The sequence below is a fragment of the Anabrus simplex genome, chromosome X (assembly GCF_040414725.1).
Source record: "Anabrus simplex isolate iqAnaSimp1 chromosome X, ASM4041472v1, whole genome shotgun sequence".
Classification (NCBI taxonomy): domain Eukaryota; kingdom Metazoa; phylum Arthropoda; class Insecta; order Orthoptera; family Tettigoniidae; genus Anabrus; species Anabrus simplex.
Genome location: NC_090279.1, coordinates 193,633,665 through 193,657,001, shown reverse-complemented (window position 1 = coordinate 193,657,001; position 23,337 = coordinate 193,633,665). Strand labels below are relative to the sequence as shown.

Genomic DNA, 23,337 nt, shown 5'->3' with positions numbered 1-23,337 from the left:
ATCTTTTGCCTCGTATTCTGTCGTACCTTTTCTAGATCTAGGAACCATAAACACAAATGTCTATTCCACTCGTAGCACTCTTCAATTAGCTGCCGAATACTGAAAATCTGATCTTGACAACCCCTCTGTGGTCTGAAACCACTCTGATTTTCATTCAACTTCTTCTCAACCACTGACTGAACCCTCCATTCCAAGATGCCAGTGAACAACTTGCCTGGTATACTGATCAATGAGATACCTCGACAGTTGTAGCTATCTTTCCTGTTCTCTTGCTTGTAGTTAGGTGCAATTACTGCTTTCGTCCAATCGGAAGGTACTTTACTAATAGGCCCACTCCATGCTAACCTTATTACTCTATGAAGCCATTTCATCACTGACTTTCCCCTATTTTTCACCATTTCAGGTCTAATTTAATCTATTCCTGCTGCTTTATGACAATGGCGTTTAATAAATAAATAAATAAATAAATAAATAAATAAATAAATAAATAAATAAATAAATAAATAAATAAATAAATAAATAAATAAATAAATAAATAAATAAATAAATAAATAAATAAATAAATAAATAAATAAATAAATAAATAAATAAATAAATAAATAAATAAATAAATAAATAAATAAATAAATAAATAAATAAATAAATAAATAAATAAATAAATAAATAAATAAATAAATAAATAAATAAATAAATAAATAAATAAATAAATAAATAAATAAATAAATAAATAAATAAATAAATAAATAAATAAATAAATAAATAAATAAATAAATAAATAAATAAATAAATAAATAAATAAATAAATAAATAAATAAATAAATAAATAAATAAATAAATAAATAAATAAATAAATAAATAAATAAATAAATAAATAAATAAATAAATAAATAAATAAATAAATAAATAAATAAATAAATAAATAAATAAATAAATAAATAAATAAATAAATAAATAAATAAATAAATAAATAAATAAATAAATAAATAAATAAATAAATAAATAAATAAATAAATAAATAAATAAATAAATAAATAAATAAATAAATAAATAAATAAATAAATAAATAAATAAATAAATAAATAAATAAATAAATAAATAAATAAATAAATAAATAAATAAATAAATAAATAAATAAATAAATAAATAAATAAATAAATAAATAAATAAATAAATAAATAAATAAATAAATAAATAAATAAATAAATAAATAAATAAATAAATAAATAAATAAATAAATAAATAAATAAATAAATAAATAAATAAATAAATAAATAAATAAATAAATAAATAAATAAATAAATAAATAAATAAATAAATAAATAAATAAATAAATAAATAAATAAATAAATAAATAAATAAATAAATAAATAAATAAATAAATAAATAAATGTTACCGTGTTTGCTATAATCGTACTTTTTTTTCAGGTTGAAGGCGCCAAGCTTGGCTACCAGCTGAGTCAGACGCATGCTCTGCAGAAGTTGAAGTCTGAGCTTAGTCCAATGGTTGTTCCGGGCTGTTCCAAATTTCCCTTCATGTCGGACGAGTATCTGTCGTGCCAGGCTAGGCATCACACCCTCACCATCTACCACCCTGTGGGCACCTGCAAAATGGGACCGAGTTGGGACCCAATGGCCGTCGTGGACCCCCGACTGCGAGTCTACGGCACGAAGGGGCTCAGGGTTGTCGACGCGTCCATAATGCCCTTCATCGTCAGTGGGAACACCAACGCTCCAGTCATAATGATAGCAGAGAAGGCGGCCGATATGATCAAACACGACTGGTCCTGCAGCCAATATCGTCAGCGAACACCGTAGATCATCAAGAGAACACAAGAAGGTGACCAATATGATCAAATACTACTGGTCCACGCGCACCGCAGAACTTGAACAGAAAATCCAACGCAAGAAATATCTTGAATTTAGTTAAGGTAGTTGATTTGATCAGGTGCAACCGGTCTTTAACTGAAACCGTCAACGAAAACCATAGATCATCAACAGAAAAACCAACGCACCAAAGTTCTTTATCATCATCTTCTTCTCCTCCGCCTCAGCATTTATCCTGCTCAATTGCAGGGTCTACTATTCTGCACTTCTTTTTCCACTTGATGTGGTCTTGTGCATCTTCAGCAGAGACATGCCACATGCATGTTCTCCCGCAAAGCGTCGAACCAGCGCTTCTTTGGTCACCCTCGTAGTCTGCGGCCCTCAGGACTTTAGTTTAATGCCCTTCTCGCAACTGAAGATTCGTTTCTGCGTATCACGTGGCCATACTATTGCAAACGATTTTTTCGCATTTTCTCAGAGACTGGGGCCACAGCAAATGCCATCTGAAAATCCTCATTTCTGTTGTAGTTCAGTCTAGTGAGTCCCAATGGCCAGCGAAGCATCCTCATCTCCGCGACATGTAGCTGTTGCTAGTGTCCCCTTGTGACTGGCCAACACTCGGCTGGTGTTACAAGTGAAACTGTCGACGAGAACCATTAATAATACAGAAAGCGGCTGATTTGGGCAACTGTTAGTCTCCCAACAAACACCACGTATCCTTAACAGAAAAACCAACGCACCAGATTTCTTAATTATTGGTAGAGAACGTGGCATGTTACTTGTCTCGCAAAGAACACTAAAGATCGTCAACAACCTCTTAATGTCACCGCTCCTAACATTAAGATGAGGTGGCAGTTAATATGATAAAACACATATTTGTTTTCAAACAAACATTTTTGTTCTTTCTGAAAAGTTCAGATTACGGGAGATACGAGGTTTTTTTATTAACAGCAATTATATGCCACTGTTCTGCTGCGAGCACCAAGTCTACGGAAATGATCAATGCTGGGCATTATCAATTTACTATAGAGTCTCTCCTTCGGGGTGTTTAAAACTTTTATATATAGAATATTCTGTAAGTTGATGTTATTTTAACATTCTTTAACCCTACCAGATATCGATATTTGACTGTATTTGTGTGATGAATAGTGAAGTGTCTGATTGTTAAACAACCGCAAGTAATCCGTTGATCTGAATTTCGAATGATTTTATTCAATGCCATCCCAAATGATCAAGTGTTGTGGTGTAGGAAATAATTTCCTCTTGAGACATTTCAGTTTGTTTCTTACTCGCTAATGTGCGTCAATAGCAAAGCAAACTCGTAAACCGTTGGTAGCTAGCTAAACACACACACAAAATGCATGTTTGTTTGACATGCTTGACTTCTGCGATGCAAGAAAACAATTCGTAGTGGTACGTTGGAAGAAGTGTGTTTGGTCCTCGTTTAGACGAGAACAAATGCAAATTATACATACATTACTTTCACTCTGATATGAACAATGGCTCAATTAAAGTGTTTTCATTCATAAGTGCGTAAAAAGTGAAGAATATTTGTAAAACAAGGAAAAAACAGTGAAAATTATTTCACTGATAATCGTGTTTAATTTTTTACAGGTTGTGAATAATGTTCGATAATTTAGAAATATAGAAAACGCTGTGAATTTTTGAAAATAAATTTTGTTTCGAAATAACAGTTTTTAAGAATTATTCCCCCAAACTAATTTGGGTCTATCTCATACGTATATTATCTGGTGGGGACAAAACGAGTCCGTTCGTATCACCATTCAGAACGCCTGGAAGGTATGCATAACCACTTAACGGCGTGGACGGACAAGTTGCCGACTCAACTCCTAGCTATTCCAGTGCAAGGACGCCTGTGTGATCGCTGTTGTAGAGCGGGTTTGTGACCTCACCAGGCTGAAAAGTGCTGCTGTATGCATTACAAAGGAAACCTCCGTGGCTCAGGCGGCAGCGCGCCGGCCTCTCACAGCTGGATACCGTGGTTTAAATCCCGGTGACTCTGTGTGAGATTTGTGCTGGACAAAGCGGAGGTCTTCCCTGTCGTCTTTCATTCAAGCAACACTCTCCAATATCATTTCATTTCATTAATCATTGCTTCAGAGGAGTGCGACAGGCTTCGGCAGCCGGCACAATTTATATCCTCGCCGCAAGATGGAGGGCTTCATTCATTCCATTCCTGACCCGGCCTAATGACTGGAAAAAGGCTGTGGATTTTCATTTATTTCATGCATACCAATGCTAACGGACTTATGTCCCCGCCAGATAAATAATCCGCTAGTGATTCATTATGTGTTTCTGAAGACATTTTATTTTTTAAAGTAACATTTTCTTCCACAAAATGTCATAATACAACATATATTTGACGTAGAATATTTTTGTTTCGTTCGTGTTATGTGCCCCGCACTGAATTTAGCAGTCGTATGGGAATTTATTTATTTCCGTGAATGTATCTCAAGGCCCTGTATAGCTGCCTCTGTGGATCAGTGGTAGAGTGTCGGCCTCCGAAACCCAAGATAGCGGGTTCAAACCCGGCAGACGCAGTCGGATTTTTGAAGGGCGGAAAAAGTCCATTCGACACTCCATGCCGTACGATGTCGGCATGTAAAAAATCTCTGGTGACAAATTTGGTGTTTACCCGATAAAATTCATTAAATCTCAGCCACAGACGCCCAAGAGAGTTTCGGTTTACTCGGTCTGTCATCTAGTGGGCCTAGAGTAAAACAGAACGTCGAAATTGACGAGCAGACAGCCAGATGGCGTCAAATTGAAATGTTTGCACACCGTAGCTAGGGGCTTTACGTTGCACCGACACAGATAGGTTTTATGGCGACGATGGGATAGGAAAGGCCTAGGAGTTGGAAGGAAGCGTCTGTGGCCTTAATTAAGGTACAGCCCCAGCATTTGCCTGGTGTGAAAATGGGAAACGACGGAAAACCATCTTCAGGGCTGCCGATAGTGGGATTCGAACCTACTAATCTCCCGAATGCAAGCTCACAGCCGCGCGCCTCTACGCGCACGGCCAACTCGCCGCACACGGTAGCTGAGGCCATACGATTATTATTATTATTATTATTATTATTTAAGGCCTTGTATTATAGCGTATGTATGTATGTATGTATGTATGTATGTATGTATGTTCAGTCCGACAGCGATGCCGCTGGTGGGATCCTCAACAGCTCTGCCATCAGCTGTCATATATGGCCTAGGCATCACTGAAGAGGCGTACTATGGAAATGAGGAGTGAGGTAGTTTCCCGTTGCTTTCCTCACGTATTATAGCGTAGGTAAAGGTTATTCTACGTCGTTGGGAGCGCATATTATATGTGGACAAGATTGATGCATGCGGCCCCCAGCGGGAAGAAAAGTGGCACCGTCTAAACGCAGCATCCATCTGGTTCACTCTCGCCAAATCTCTCATGCCTTTTTTTTTTTTTTTTTTTTTTTTACGAATATCCGATTGTATTGTGAAACGAATATAAACTATAATTTAGAACTGATTATATGTAGTGCAGGAGCAAAGTTTCAAGACGTAACAAGTTACACGTAACGACTGGGGAAACCGGTTCACGAATTAAACCTGGCATCATACGCTGCGGTACACTTTCCCAAACGGGTCCACAGAACCACCAAAAACTTGCAGCAAGCATTCTTGCTTCCGTACATCTGAAGGTAACAGTACGGCACGGGATGCAACAGAAATAGGAGGTATGTTTTTATTACTATGTGTGCTTTTCATTTATTGATTGATTTATTTCTTTATGTTCATACAAAACATATCATACATACATAGGTAGAAGTAGCTAACTGGGATGTTCTCTACTGGATGTAATTTGTTTTCAATTTCCACTGCAAGCTCTATTCAATTATTTTGTCTCGTTTCTTTCAAAGTTTTGTATAATTCTGCACTCCCTTCTGCCGAATGCCCTATATCGCGAATGTTAATTTTCTGTAGTTCATGTTCCATTCTATAAAAAAGCTGTTAAAGATAAATGTGTGATATTTACACAGCATATTCCTCAATTCTTCTCAACTTTTCGGACCTACAATCGGAACTGTAATTCAATAAATGCAGGAGTATCATTTTTGATTGAAGAGTTAAATTGTAATTTAAACAATGCATGAATTATGAGGCGTAACTCTAAAGGTATTCGTCAAAATTACGTGACTATAGATCCACTTGTGTATTACATACACATGAAGTACCTATTAAAGTTTCATGACTTTACGTCGTTTGATTTTAGAGAAAAAGGAACATAGGTGAGAGATTTTAACTGTCAAGAAAATCAAGTCTGAAGACGAAAAAATAATAGAAAATTCCTCTACATTGTTTCCTAGACCAACACATTCCTCAACAATACACTTAAAAATATTAAATCTTATCTTCTTAAAATTATTCTTCAGGCTTGGGTTTTCTTTTAGAATCAGTAGGCGGCGTGGCTACACTTTCACCGTCATTGTGAATATCCATTTCCTTAGAATCATCAGGCACATTATCACCACATGGTTCACAATTATCCAGTCTGTAGAATCTCTTACCTCTTCGGTTTTCTTGTACACATGAGATTTGTAAAAATACGGATCAATATAAAGATGAAAGGCATGTAAAACCACAAGAAGAATTCAATAAATGTGTAGCTTTATTACAAATTATCTGTTTGTAAACAAAAGTAGGTAGCCATTTTAGAGCGCGACAGGATAACCAACTTCCGCAAGCTTAAAACGAGCCAAACCACAGCCTTCTAGATCAAGAACTTCCTGATACATCAATAATAATAATAATAATAATGCAAATCAGTGGAATGTTCAATTAAAATGCACCTAGCGTAGAAGTAAAGAAAATAATACTTCTAATAGGAATGCCTATACAAATAATGCATCAGAATGTATATGAAACTCCACATTGTTCTATTAGAAAAGAAAAAAATGTCTTTTTTTTTCAGAATTTGGTTTTTAGTTTTACAGTAATAACAATGAATAGGTGTCAATCCTGTCAGGATACACAGTGCTTCGCTGGATATAGTCCGGAAAACCTTCCCGACTTTGATGTAAACAACGAGCAGGCGGATCATCTGGCCAACGAAGCAGTACACGAGAGTGAAATTAGCGAGTGCTACAGCAACATTTCTAAAAGTGTTTTTGATCAAGGAACTGAGAGATGAGAGCTTACGAATATAGCACAGTGAATTGGATCAAACGACGAAGGGTTCACTTACAGAACCATTCTTCCCCGGTGTGACGCACAGACTTTCCCAACGAATTTATTTAACAGGAAATTTCACCGGAATGGTAACGGGTTCTTGGGAAATTCAGAGATTATTTTCATGGATTCAAGATTTTAGATAGTCCTATATGCCCACGCAATGTCACTGATCAAACAGTGGACCATTTATGATTTCTGTCCGTATTACTTAAGGGAAAGAAGTTTTTTTTAAAATTTAAGGTATTGTAATGTTCCATCTCTTAAATACACTTTTAAAAGGAGTTTACAAATAATGGAAATACATTAATTGTACATTTTACCAGGAAATGTTTCAGTTCTTTTGAATCATCTTCAGCTTGTTAATATTAACAATCAGTAGGGTGTAAAGATAGTTTTGTCCGGGAGATGAATTCTTTCTTACAGAATACTATTGATTGCAACTGTGAGCTCACTGCATTAGCTTTACTGCACCTTGATTCAATCTCACTTACTATATTACCATCCTGGGAGAACACACACCCTAAATACTTGAAATTATCTACCTGTTCCAGCTTTGCATCATGAATCTGACATTCAATAATAATAATAATAATAATAATAATAATAATAATAATAATAATAATAATAATAATAATAATAATAATAATAATAACCTTATTTGGTGACCATTTGTCCCTTGGCGTAAAACATTTAGCTGAGAACGAAGTGGCATGATTCACATATGCCGAGTAATTTTAAATTCTAAGGAGATGGTATATTCAAGTTTGTATTTAGTGACTATTTTTTAGCATTTTAGTGCCTATAAATCTTCGCCCTACTGATGATGATCTGGGATGTTAAGGCGACACTCCAGAATAAATATCGATATTTTGGTGAATTTTTTTAATGACTGAAATTGAAAGGATTAAGTTTCTTTTTTATTGTTACGAAGTTATTCCGCTGAATTAAAAACAAATTTACCACTGTAATAATGCTTTTCTTGCCAATTGTAATTTTACATTTAAGTCCCATTTTCTCCCACAATATTCTGCCAAATGTAACAAAATTTGTATGGTATATGTATCACAGCTATATTAAGAAACCTGCGCATGGAATTTTTTACTGCAGAATTTTTTCAAATAGTAGGGATTTTTAACTCCAAAATTTTAGAACGTAAAAATTACACAAACTTTAGTACGATATATCTCCTTATATAAATGATGTACAGAAAAATCGATACGTAGTGTTTTTAAATGAAGTATTATCTACCTAATTACGAATTTACATTTACATGTTAATTAAATTTCATGAAAAAATTGGAATTAAATATTTCAAAAAATATTTTGGAAAATGTATTAATTGTATATGAAAGAAATGTTCGTGATATCTCTACTTTTTATGTAGGTGAAATTCCCACAATGTTTCGTGAAAATCCATACATTAGTTAAAAATATCTTTATCTCCGGAGTGTCGCCTTAATATAAGCCCGCAAGACTACTAACACAAGTGACAGTACCTTGTTGATTTCACTAGAGTACTTGGTTCTGAAAGAAATGATTTTTTTTCCTCTGCCGAGTGATTTGGTCGGACCATTGCTCACAGCATAGGCCATTGTCGGCTAACACTGTATACATTTTTATTTGTCATACATATGTTACAGAGTACGTGAAAATATTGTCCATTTTTCATTTCATTGACGTATTTCGTATATTTGTTCCAAAGAGTAATACGTTAGAAGGTTCCATTTTCAATATTACAGTGTAGATACCTTTGCTAAATGCTATAACATTATTTTCGATGAAAGACAAGACGAAATAAAAACTGTCTGTAAATCCCGCATGATTACTAACGTTTCAGAAAGAGGCAGGAGTACTAGATGGTTTAAAAGGTTTTAAACCAAAATATCAATATTAATGAATGCACCTAAAAGCCAAATGCAAAAGTGGCTTAGCTGATGAATCTTGAGACAAAATATTCGTATCAATGCAATATCACAGAACTGAAGTATAAAGAACTTTACTGTAGAGTAGCTAATAATTTCATAAACATTTAATTACTACGAAAAGAGAACAGAATTATATATTGATAATAAAAGTTTAGATTCTATTCCAAACCTCTTCGCACTGTTCATACGGGGATGAGGACATACAGCCTTGAGCAGACCCTTCGGTGCTATTCGAATGGAGTAGTCTATGTGCCGGCATTGGGTTTCACCCCCTCCCTTCCCTACTGTCATACATCATGTCATTCATTTCATTTGATAAAATCTATGATGAGGTTGACGTCAGGAAGGGCATCCGGTCATAAAAACCCGCCACGACAGATTCATCTCACCTCATACCTGACCCAGTAGGGAAATGGGACAAGGTTTGCTTGAAATGTAATGAGTGATACATCTGTTCTAAGTTTAAAATTTCAGTCCTATCCCGCATTCTATGTCATATACATACAAAGAATCTCTGTTGACAAATTCGGCGTTCACCCAACAAAATTAATTAAAACTCAACCAGAGAACGCTCGAGAAACATTCCTTCATTTGCCATCATGTAGAGTGAAACGGCAAGACTGTAGATAACCGAAGCGGTTCCTATGGATGTCATCCTACTGGAAGCCCCCTATCCAACTATCTAAAGTATAAGAATATTGGCAAAGTAACATAATTCTGAAACATATCAGGTAGACTGTCAGCGCCATTGTTTGTACATATAAGTGTCCCGCACGCACTAATGATCAATGGCATATCTAATAACTGTTTTTTCACAGGGACATCACTGCCTGCATTAAGGTTACGTCAGAATACGAAGAGATAATAAGAGGACGGCCGCTCACTGCATGTTCCTCAGCGCTATCCACCTAATGTGCTCCCTTTCGTTCGTAAGCCTCGTTTTCGAACACTCAATAGCAGGCAGGTACATGTCCTTGCTAACGTTAAGATATAAACCTGCACGCTGGGTGGGCTGTCAAACAAGTTGAAAGTGAATGTTATTAGTTACACAAAATCTAGTAAGACAAGTTGACGTAACAAAATATTTGAAGGTCTAGGAAAGTGGAAACAGACCTTTCAACGCCACATGACGGTAAAGGTCGTCAAGTTTTAAAAATACTTACCGTAACTTCCAGGTTCACGGCAACATGCAAGCCTAAACTGCATCTGTCTATACAGGCCGCAGTTCCGTACCCGGCCGGTATACTGATGATGATGATGGTGCTTGTTGTTTAAAGGGAACACATCTAGGTCATCGGCCCCTAATGCTACGAAATGAGACTAAATGTAACGAAAATTTAAAAGTCTAAAATCATCCACTGACCAGAATTCAAAACGTGATGATGAAGAATGAATGGGTGAATATGAATTAAAAACAATCAGTGGATCCGACCCGTAATGCCCCACCTTCCCAGAAACTATCCTAAAACAATGGGATATACTAACCAAGCTCTGCTTCCAAAGCACAATCCTGAATCGATGATGCTTGTTGTCTAAAGGGGTCCAAAATCTAGGTCATCGGACCCTCATAATGGTACTTATCGCTAGTAAAGTAGAACCGTGGTATTTGTCATGTTGCGGTACTAATCAAAAGTAGCGTACAGTCGCGGTATTCCACACATTATGGTACTACTCACAGGTACCGGTAATGTAATAGCCACATGTTACGCAGACGCAGAAATGTTGACGTGGGCATTATTATCTTGTAAATGAATTATTGACAGTGAAATTACAACACAGCTGTCTCTGTTATAGAGAACTATTAAATCTTACTAGCTAACAATGCACAGATGTGACTTACACGCTTCGTTTTTTACTGGTTCACATAAGGAAATAACGCCTGGTCAATACAGTTAGTTTCATTCACGACACAAAGGCAGATACTTCATTCATTTTTGAATTAAACAAAATTCAAACCAAACCCTTATTTTAAAAGCTATTTTATATGGCGCAGAATGGTTTGACTACGTTTAGTGAATCGGTGATTTCATACTGTTTAAAAATAAAAAAAAATGTTTCCCCTGAGAAGTTAAATTTTTTGACTTTTCTTATTCCCTGGGATGAATGACATATTAAATCTACTCCCCACGTTTTCAGCCAGACTTCCACCCGGCAATGACTCGCGAACACACACCACAGCTTACTGTCATTATTACAAACATTTTTAGAATAAATTTGCTATGAAACCAATTATATGTACAAAGTGTGTCTGAAAAGTATACTAGGAATGGACCGACATTGCAATGGCAACGTGTGGTAACACTGCGTGCACTCGTATGTGAATAGAGAGGCATCTCGAGCTGAAACAGGTTAATCTGGGGCGGCCAGACTCGTGTCAGAGTGCAGTGAAGCAACGCATAATAAACACCAAATTTTGTTACAAGTCGGAAGAACGGCGAAGGAGACGCATGTGATGTTGGTGCAAGGGTACGCAACAGAAGCCGTACGCAGAAAATATGTTTGCGAGTCGTTCAATCACTTTCAGGATGTTGCGCCAGGTCCACTCTGTTCCGTACAGTTTCGCCAACATAGCATGAGTCTCTGCTGCCGTTTTTACCAAATTTGTAAAAACACTGTACAGAGTGCGCACAAAGTCCGTATACCCCTACTCATTATTTATTTCTATTGTCAGATACCCATTGTTATCGAATTCGATTATTGACAGCAGTCTGTGCCCAGATATTGAAAGAATGGCTGATACAAGTGCTTATACGATTGAGGAACGTTTGCCGGACGCTGTGAGGATTCATGAGCATAAAATTAGTGGCAAATCAATTAAAAATGTGAGGGACGATTTCGTTGCGCAGTTTGTGAAAGCAGCACCGGTAAAGAAGACGTCAGCGTGGGAAAAGAAAGCCTTTTTAACGGGCAGTGTTCGCGATGCGCCATCCACCAGATTTGAACTCTGAGCTGATGTGCAAAAATGTATCGATCAATCTCCCGTCAAATCCATACGGAAACGTGCATCAGAGTTGGGGATACCGGAATCAACCATGAGGAGACACATCAAAGTGGGTGTGAGAATGAGGTGTTAGCGTCCAACGAGTGTCAAGGAATTTTCTTTGAAGAGACATGTTGATGGTTGTGGTCAGATGCTATAACAATTCCAAAAAATAGCTCAGAAGGTGCGATTTATCGCAGCTCAGGTAGTCGTAATGTTCACTTTTGGGGAAAAGAAAATCTACGTTTATTCAAGAAATCAAGCGAAACTCACCTCACGTCATGATCTGGGCCGGAATGATCCAAACGCATTTGTTCGATCCATATTTTTTTATCGTTCTGTTAATCAGAGCATTTACCTCCAGATGAGTAATCACTCGTTCACCCCGCAGATGCAAAATGCGGGAATCTTAGACGTTGTTTAGTTTCAGCACAACGGGGTGCCGGCTCACTTCGCAATGACTGTTCGACAACGTCTCAACGCAGTCTTTGGGAATAGCTGGATCGGTCGAGGATCGGACAATGATCCAGCTCTTCTTCCATGGCCACAAAGGAGCCCCGATCTAACAACACCCAATAACGCACTCTGGGGTTACATCAAGGAACAGGCAAGGAAGTAGCGGTATGTTGGAACTGATGATCTGAAAAATGCTGTGTGCGAAGCTTAATATGAGTCTCAGAACTTGGGAGGCGTATTCAGCTGTTCAGAGACCATGGAGGGAAACATACGGATGTTTTGGATTCCTAAGATATACTTTGCTAGTGGCTTTGCATTGCACCGACACGGATAGGTCTTATGGCGACGATGGGATAGGAAAGGGCTAGGAGTTGGAAGGAAGCGGCCGTGGCCTTAATTGCCTGGTGTGAAAATGGGAAACCACAGAAAACCATCTTCAGGGCTGCCGACAGAGGGATTCGAACCTACTATCTCCCAGATGCAAGCTCACAGCTGCGCGCTCCTAACCGCACGGCCAACTCGTCCGCTCCTAAGATGTAACTAGAAATAAATTTTAAAAAATGAGTATATGAACTTGTATATCATGTCAGTTTGAGTTTAATTTAATATATGGGCATGCCTTTGCTGGCAGGACCTAGTGTTTACAGTGCACTATGTCTTCTGGTATAGGCTAGAGCAATTTTGTTACTTTCATAGATCTGTCTCTGCCTTATCCTTGGCTTTGACAATATGAAAGTGACTGAGGTATGAGCGATACTAGTAATGCCAATCCTTATGCAGCCAGTCCCTGCTATGAATGGTGTGAAAATATTGCTCATAGGGTCAGTTGGTGTATGCATTTCAGTGGGCTTGGCAGACTGATATGTAATAGCAACTCTGGCTCGGTGAGGAAAGCAACGGGAAACTACCTCACTCCTTATTTCCCTAGTACGCCTCTTCAGTGATGCCTAGGCCATCTATGAGGATGCCACCAGCGGAATCGCTGACGGACTGTACATACATATGGGTATACGGATTTCGTGCGCACCCTGGTCTATGCATTGCTACACTGCACTATGGCACGAGTCTTCTCTCTCTCTCTCTCACACACACACACGCACACACACACACACACACACACCATGTTCGACTGGCCGTAGCAGACGAATATACTTCAGCTCCGTGTGTTCAACGGTACGTGACACTTCTACCACACGTTGCCAATGCTATATCACCTATTCACCGTCTGTTTAGACACCTTGCATTCAACAGAATTCTTCTTCACTCGACGACGAAGTTTTCACCCAATCCGACTTGATGAGTTCCGATGCCTTCTCTCCTATCATAATACATGTAGCACCGAGGTCTGTGGACACTATTGTGGGCATTATGGAGGCATCTGCCACCCTCAACCCTTTAACCCCTCGCACCCTTAACTGAGGGTCCACAACCGCTTCAGGATCTGTATTGGGTCCCATCTTACACGTACCGGCATAATGACCCAGTGATACCGTGTGGTGCTCCAACGCGCACTGCAAATATTCCTCCGACATGAACGGCAGGCGGTCACAAGGCTGATGAGGTTTTGCTTCGGCTGCATAAGCTCGTAATACGGTAGTGTTACACAGATCCAACCCTATTTTGGCAGTTTCAACCAGAATTCTACGATCATTCTGGTCTGCTAAGTAGTTCGCGTATATCACAGGAGATACTGCAGGATCTTTGCTCCGCAATCTAAGAACGCCTCTACTTCTTGGTCTCAACAAAATTCCCAGAGTAGAAAACGAGTCTTTATGTTTGGAAAACACTTCTGTCAGTCCATAATCTCCTCCACTTCCTGAAATATAGACAGCGAGATCAGGATAATCCATAGAAGATTCACAATACTTGCTCTTGATAAACGCTACTATGTCCCAAATTTTCCGAAACGGATCACCACTGTAAAAAATGTTCTGAAATGCAGTTTTCAAATTTGAAATGCTAGAATAAATGTCAGATGCAGGTTTGTTTAGTGTGTAAGACAGACCTATAAAACCTACGTGGTCTTGTAGATTATAACCAACTGGCAAATCAGATACGACCGGCAAAATTCCACTTTCTATTAAATGTTTTTCAGGCCCAACACCAGACATTAGAAGTATATGAGGTGATTTTATTGCACCCGCGGAAAGGATTACCTCCTTGTTCGAGCGAATGATATATTCCTTGTTGAATTTTCTAAAGACGATTCCAGTCACTTTGGTGGAATTTCTATCAATTATCACACGCTCCACACGAGAATTGTAGCTGATATCAAGATTTTTGCGATGTCTTGCAGGCCTTAAGAAAGCTCTAGAAGCACTACACCACAAACCATTGCGTAATGCACCGTAAAGTTTTGAGAAACCGAACTGATTATCATCGTTTATTTCAGTATTCTCACTGTACCCTAACTCTTCACCAGCACTGAGAATTATGTCCGTGAGTGAAGAATAAGATTTATATTCCTCTAACGTCAAATGGCCACCAGTACCATGATGGTTGGAGCCTGCGTATTTCGGCACACGCATATCTTCTGATTTCTTGAAATATTCTAACACACTAGTGTAATCCCAGCCGACGTTTCCAGATTCAGCCCAACTGTCATACTCACGTTTACTGCCACGCAGATAAACGTTGCCGCCAACAACTCTCTCCCGAAAATGAGGTTGTGTTTTGTAAAAGCACACACTGTCTTGTATATCATATTGGGAGTGAGAGTCCTCTTCATCTTCGCCGGTTTCCAGGAGTAGAACTGACCACTGATGGAGCTCTGACAACCTGCCAGCGATTACAGCTCCGGAGGGACTTCCCCCGACAACAATGAAATCGTAACTGGAGCGAAAATGGCGGCCAAGATCCTGCAGGTCTCTTGTAGGAGGGCCGAACGTCTTGACGTCAGGAGCGAACATCAGCACACCCAGTTCCAGCAGCTGGCTGGATACCGTTATCACTTGGACGGCCAGCAAAATACGCCGCTTGGCGGCGCCGGGATCAGGTGCCATGTCGCCATCGACCTGTGGAAACTAAAAAGAAGGAAGCGTTTTCCATAAGAAGATTAGAGAAAAACTGGAAAAATATACTTAATAAACGGCAAAGAATAAGGTTAAAATTATATTTTTGGAGAAATAGAAAAATAAAGGAGAATCTTAGGAGCTAAGAAATATCCCTGAGGTGGATTAACATCTACCTGAGATCAAATTAGGAACGCTACAAAAATGTTGGAAGGGATATGAGTCAGCATGAGAAAGAGAAGACGAATGTTTTTTTGGGGATGTCAAAAGAATGTCCACCAACAGACTGGCGAGCAAAATTATCATCCTTCACGAGAAGTGAAAGTGATAACTTTTTCAAGAAGTGAATCAGGAATTGAAAAGAGCGAACATTACAAGGAAATACATCTCGGAGAGAGCAAACTTCAGGAGCAAAGTCGCAGGTAACGAGATTTCGATTTCCCCAGAGAAAGGTCTAAGATTTCGGCCGAAGACTAACTAAAGGAAAGTCATAAACTAACGGATCTCTGGCAGGAAAGAAAAAAAATGGAAGAAGTAATAGAAGACTATTGTGTACTCATAGCCTATACATGGCAGCAAATATTATTAATAATAAGAATAATAATAATAACAACAATAATAATCTTTTACGGTATGTTTATTTCTGTTTAAATACTTAAAAAATTGACATCTGGAACGTATCATAATGAAATAGTTCATGTTAGTATATTTCTAAATATTTTATTGTGTTTTGTTAGAATCTGATGATGTCCTTTTAAGAACGAAACATCTAATTCTATTTTAACTAAGTTGTTTCTTTTTAAAGTATAATAATGTAACCATATGTTTTATTTTTTACGTAGTTTACACATTTATTTATTCAAAATTAGTTTCGGCAGACTGAAAACTATAACAGTAAAAAAATTACTGCATCGAAACTGAAAGGAAATAACTTCAAACATTACAATTTTTGAAATGTTGCAATATTCAGTATTTTCGGGCATCCCCCCTCCACACGACCACCTCTCATCCGCTGCATTATTTTAATATTTAAAGCATTCCTTAGCAGACCAAGTAGCAGTCTCCATACTACGAAAAACGTAAAATTAAGAAATTTCCTCAATTGTGCCGGAAATTTAAGAGCTAAAGCTCCCGGAAAGGTTTCATATTGTGAGTCTTGGATAGTTTTCTCTCTCCTGGGCTAACTAAAGTTCCGGAAAAACAGCCTAAAATCGCTTGTTTCTTTACTAGTTTTCTTTTTGGTTTAAATCCTAGCCGAATTAATTTAATTAAATAATTCTTCCTGTAATATGTTCCTTGGTTCAATACCCGCAGGCGTGTTTGATTTATTTTGAAAAATGTCCACACCGAATGTAGTTATAAGAGCTTAAGTGAAACTCTGCACTGACTCACATTAGCGCTTCTAGTGGTGCTTAAGTGAAACTCTGCACTGACTCACATTAGCGCTTCTAGTGGTGCTTAGGTGAAACTCTGCACTGACTCACATTAGCGCTTCTAGTGGTGCTTAAGTGAAACTCTGCAATGACTCACATTAGCGCTCCTAGTGGTGCTTAGGTGAAACTCTGCACTGACTCACATTAGCGCTCGTAGTGGTGCTTAAGTGAAACTCTGCACTGACTCACATTAGCGCTTCTAGTGGTGCTTAAGTGAAACTCTGCACTGACTCACATTAGCGCTTCTAGTGGTGCTTAGGTGAAACTCTGCACTGACTCACATTAGCGCTGGTAGTGGTGCATAAGTGAAACTCTGCACTGACTCACATTAGCGCTTCTAGTGGTGCTTAGGTGAAACTCTGCACTGACTCACATTAGCGCTCGTAGTGGTGCTTAAGTGAAACTCTGCACTGACTCACATTAGCGCTTCTAGTGGTGCTTAAGTGAAACTCTGCACTGACTCACATTAGCGCCCCTAGTGGTGATTAAGTGAAACTCTGCATTGATTCACATTAGCGCTCGTAGTGGTGCTTAAGTGAAACTCTGCAATGACTCACATTAGCGCTCGTAGTGGTGCTTAAGTGAAACTCTGCAATGACTCACATTAGCGCTCCTAGTGGTGCTTAAGTGAAACTCTGCATTGATTCACATTAGCGCTCCTAGTGGTGCTTAAGTGAAACTCTGCATTGATTCACATTAGCGCTCGTAGCGGTAGAAACAGGCAAACTGCTAATCTAATCGACCGCATGACGATGATTAAGGAAAGGTTTGTAATCTTTACGAATAAATAAATAATATACTTGATTATCTTTTATTTACCTAAAATTCGTAGCTCATATCCCTAGGATGTTTCCAACATTGAATTGCTTTCCTGAAGGGCTAGAACAGTGGATTTTTATTTAAGTTACTTTTAAGATATACAGACGATTTTGCAAAACTTGGAGTGAATCTCTCAAAACTGCAGTTGACGTATCTTCCAGAAAATTAATAGGGAGTCGAAATATTTTGCAAATATTCATAGAGAAATTTGTGATTGTTTCACCCACACCAATAACTTCCTAGTTATTAACTTTATACTTGTTTTGCAAGTCATGAAAGCAAGGCTCATATTGCCTCTTCTATTCTGTATTAACCTTTTCGGATGGCTTTTCATGATAATGATTATGCTTGTGTTTTAAAGGGACCCAGCAGCTAGGTCATCGGTCTCCAATGGTACGATGTGCAACGAAACGAAATGAGAATTAAAACTTCAAAATGTATCCACTGAATATAATCTAAAAAGAAGGATGACGAAAAATGACAGTGAATCCAAAACAATCGGTGGATTCAATTGACAATGCCTTATTTTCTTGGATGATGCTTGTATTCCAAAGAGCTCAAACATCCAGGTCACCGGCCTCTATTAATAGTACTAATCAGAACGATGGTGTTCCTCGTATGGTCATACTAATTACAGGTAATGTACACCCATAGTATGTCACACATACTGGCACCACTCACAGGTAACACAGACAGATGCTGTTCCTCACATAGTGGAACTAATCACAGGCTACGTATACTCGTGGTGTTCCAAACATGATGGTACTACTCGTGTCCAGAAATGCGCTTTTGAATCAAAGAAAATTGTTACATTTAACCCTAACTAATAATTTGGCAAGTATGTCTAATAAATTCTGTTTATAAACTTACTTTTCCTGAAAGGTAGGCCATCAGGATAGGGAAGTCAGGAGCAAGATCTCTTTCCAGTAGAGTGATATATACGGCAATAATATCACTTTTCCAGGACTGTTCCTGTTTTAACTGTTTGTATGTAAATATCTTGAAATTCTCCTTTTGGTCCTTTGCCAGAGGTTTCGCCTGAGTAATTTTTTTTAGTATGAATGAGGCCACCATGTTTTAAAAACTTCTCATATCTTGGGAGGTGACTTTGTGTACAATAAAACGATTTGTTTTACTGGTTTTATAGCCCCGAAGTCTCTGTCACACGCTGAATACGAGTGACCACGAACAGGGAAGTTGTGGGTGATGCTGTCAAATCGACCTTTGTCACAGAGATTCATAGAACATCTAACAACTGTGTGATTCTTGTTTTGTCCTGATGGACCATCACTGAAACGGATCAGATTTTTTACCGTCTCTATGTAATCCCGTTAAAAAGCTGCACACCTCATCTAGTGATTTATTACCTTCACCCTGATGATAAAGGTATATTTTTTTAACTTATTACCTTTCAAATGATGGATACTGAAAATGTTAACCCAGAACTGCTTAATGACAAAAAAAAGAGACCTGTACAGGAATATTTCGGAGGGGCGAATTTTGCATATGTGGCGGCAGTTTCTTCATCGTCATTTTTTGATGCTTCTGGCATTCTAGTGTAAAACTTCTTAGCCCTCCTCTTATGAACAATGAGCTCTGCCGCTGCAGCCATTGCCATTTAAGGTTCAATCCCTCAATTTTATTCGTAGGCGTTCACATTGACTACATAAGTCAACCTGTGGCCGACTGAAGGATTACAGGAAGTTTTCATTAAAATAGGAATAGAATAAATGGTACTAGACTAAATCTTTTCAGTCAGGATTATCATTAATGAACATGTCATGAAGTTGTTTGACATGTTTTCTGCCATAATGGGTAACTTAAACTTCAAATTTTACAATATGCTTAATGATACTTACGCAAATGTTGCCAGAAATAGCATTACCACTTCTGTTTCGTCCACTCCTGTCTTTAGGGGCAGCATTTTGAAGTAATAACTGAAAATTCTCTTTAATCTGTTATGTGAAATATCATGGATTTTCATAAACACGTTCTTGCAACCATACTGTAGTACACGAACAATCCTTCAATTATACGTGTAAGAAAGGTTTATTTTAATAGTGCCTTCGTTACAAGTCTCATTGTCTAATTCTTGCCCTGGACTGTGGTTTTTACGTCGACGCTTCACTTCCATAACCTCAATCAAAGTCTGAATATAGGTAACTTGAAATTTTCAAGAGAAAGAAAATAGCTCGATGTTTTATTTATTACGTCCTCATTAGCATATAAATAACAGTTTCCTGTGCACTTACAAGTGAGAAAGTCTGGCTTGGTTTTCTCAGGTACTTCCTTGCCAGAGTAAGAAATATAACAGTCTCTTTTACCCTTACGCTCGTAAGTTTGTTTTCCGCTCCTAGTTTCCTTTTAGATACAGTTTCGTCTTCAGATATATCACTACGATTATAAAAACACTGCACTAAACAAAATCAAAAACAAAAACAACATTTTTTTTCAATCAGTTGTTCACAAAACTACAAATATGCGATTCCAGAAACACGACAATGACAATAAAAACAGCTGAACAGCTGGCTAGTCTTGATTCACAGCAGCAGCGCCAAGCGGTGTCACTTTACTGGTTTCTGAACGAAATACGAAATTCAACGTAATGCCTGACCATTATAGGACGTTTCTTGACTGGTTTCGGCACCGAAATGTGCGTATACCCTCTTAGTAACATATTCTGCCATTAACTCATTTTTCATTTTTTGGCACTTGCCTGCTTTCTGAAATAATCGATTCAATTAAGGCATAGCCCCAGCATTTTGCCTGCTCTGAACATAGGAAACCATTTTCAGGCCTGCCAACAATGGGGTTCAAACCCAGTATCTCCCGAAATGTCCGACTCGTTGCGTGAATGGTTAGCATACTCGCCTTCGGTTCAGGGGGTCCAGGGTTCGATTCCCGGCCGGGCCGGGGATTTTAACCTTCATTAGTTAATTCCAATGGCTCGGGGGCTGGGTGTTTGTGTTGTCCCCAAATCCCTGCAACTCACACGCCACACACAACACTATCCTCCACCACAATAACACGCAGTTACCTACACATGGCAGATGCCGCCCACCCTCGTCGGAGGGTTTACGTTACAAGGGCTGCACTCGGCTAGAAATAGCCACACGAAATTATTATTATTATTATTATTATTATTATTATTATTATTATTATTATTATTATTTCCCGAATACAATCTCACAGCCGCTCGACCCTAATCGCACGGCCAACTCGTTCGGTATATTTAAAATTTAAATCCGAACATATTTCTTGCTGTTAACGGAGATAACATCTATTCTACGATTACTGCCATTTTCAACAAGGCAGTATTTTTTTTTCGATTCCTGTGCCTCTACTACCTTCGTTCCGAGAGATTTGTCAAATGCATATTTGAATAATGTTACTTTATCTGATACAGGCATGTTCGGTTGAATTAACACAGAAACGCTCAAAAACCAGTCCAGTGACCTTGAACACACTTCCGGAAACACCCCGCATTTACGAAATACTAGTGACTCTAACGAGAAAACAGAATCAATAAGCTAGGTAATTAATAATAATTTCTTGTGGCTATTTCTAGCCGAGTGCAGCCCTTGTAAGGCAGACCCTCCGATGAGGGTGGGCGGCATCTGCCATGTGTAGGTAACTGCGTGTTGTTGTGGTGGAGTATAGTGTTATGTGTGGTGTGTGAGTTGCAGGGATGTTGGGGACAGCACAAACACCCAGCCCCCGGGCCATTGGAATCAACCAATGAAGGTTAAAATCCCCGACCCGGCCGGGAATCGAACCCGGGACCCTCTGAACCGAAGGCCAGTGCGCTGACCATTCGGCCAAAGAGTCGGACAGCTAGGTAGTTAAAAACCTGTGATTTCAATTTATGACCTGTATTGGAGTACAGAATATATGTGTGCGAAGGAAGCACAAGATCTATACAGGGTGATACAGAAAGAATGGTCAATATTCAGTGATATGAAAGGAACCAAAATTTGAATCAAAAATCTTCATATGGACATACTGTCCTATTCGGAATGGTTTCCGTGATAGAATATATTTATTGCGGTGATGATCATTACGATGATGATTGTTCAAATAGGCCTAACATCTAGGTCATCGGCCCCTAATGGTACGAAGCGAGACGAAATGTAATGACAATTTAAAATTCCAAAACTAATCAAGTGACCACAATTCAAAACATGAAGATGAAGAATGAATGGATGAATATTATTGTAAAATAATCAGCGGATCCAACTGGCAATATTAATTCACAGTTAAATGAATGAAAACCTACAACCTGTTTTCCAGTCATTGACTGGGTCAGGGATGGAATGAATGAAACATATATAGGCTGTTATTACAATGGGGTCGCCACTCCCGAGGTAATATTTATTAATGAGTGATAAATGCTATGAAATGATAATGGAGAGTGTTGCTGGAATGAAAGATGACAGGAAAAACCAGAGTACCCGGAGAAAAACCTGTCCCACCTCCGCTTTGTCCAGCACAAATCTCACATGGAGTTACCGGGATTTGAACCACAGTATCCAGCGGCGAGAGGCCGACGCGCTACCGTCTGAGCCACGGAGGCTCCCTCATTCACAGTTAAATATAATTCCAAAATCCATCCACTGACTAGAATTTAAAAAAAAGACGAAGATGAACTTAAAACAATCAATGGATCCGACCGGCAATGCTCCACCTTCCCATAAACTAACTTAAAACAATAGTATATAGTGACCAAGGGGCTGCTTCCAAAGCATAATCCTGAATCCATGATGCTTGTTGTCTAAAGGGGGCCAAAATCCAGGTTAACGGCTCCTCATAATGGTACTTATCGCTAGCAAAGTAGAACCATGGTATTTCTCATGTAGCGGTAATTATCACAAATAGCGTACATTGTGGTACTACTCACAGGTAATGTACTAAGCACAGACAACGCAGACACACAGCGTCGCTCATCTCATGTACTGGTACTAATCACAGGCAACGCCCAGACCCCTGGTGTTCCTCACATAGTGGGTACTATTATAGGCAGCACAGACCCACGGCATCGCTCATATAGTGGTACTAATCACAGACAACGCAGACCCACGGCATCGCTCATATAGTGGTACTAATCACAGACAACGCAGACCCACGGCATCGCTCATATAGTGGTACTAATCACAGACAACGCAGACCCACGGCATCGCTCATATAGTGGTACTAATCACAGACAACGCAGACCCACGGCGTCGCTCATGTACTGGTACTTATCACAGACAAGGCAGACCTACGGTGTCGCTCATATGGTGGTACTAATCACAGACAACGCAGACCCACGGTGTCGCTCATATAGTGGTACTAATCACAGACAACGCAGACCCACAGCGTCGCTCATGTAGTCTCTTTTTTTTTTCTCCGTGGGGTGTTTCAACGCAACCTGGACAGAGGGGAGCGTCCGTCATAGTGGCGGATACTATACACGGGCAGTGTAAACCCATAGTTATTCACCCACAGATCCACGGTATTCCTCACATAGTGGTACTAATCGCAAGAAAATTCGATTCACGGTGCTCCTCGCATGACGGTACTAATCACAGGTAATCTCATTGTTCAAAATTCAGCATTCCATGATCGCCCCTTTTAGTCGCCTCTTACAACAGGCAGGGGATACCGTGGGTGTATTATTCGTTTGCATCCGCC

The 23,337-nt window shown here is 38.7% G+C and overlaps 1 protein-coding gene across 1 annotated transcript in view; it reads left to right on the top strand.

The window, feature by feature from the left end:
- The window catches only part of LOC137503056 (glucose dehydrogenase [FAD, quinone]-like), a 29,352-nt gene extending 25,847 nt beyond the window's left edge, over positions 1-3,505 (top strand). The window contains exon 4 of the mRNA XM_068230473.1: positions 1,426-3,505. Within this exon, the coding sequence (XP_068086574.1) occupies positions 1,426-1,815 (390 nt within the window). The 3' untranslated portion in view covers positions 1,816-3,505. The remainder of the gene's footprint in view (positions 1-1,425) is intronic.
- The last annotated feature ends 19,832 nt before the right edge of the window (positions 3,506-23,337 follow it).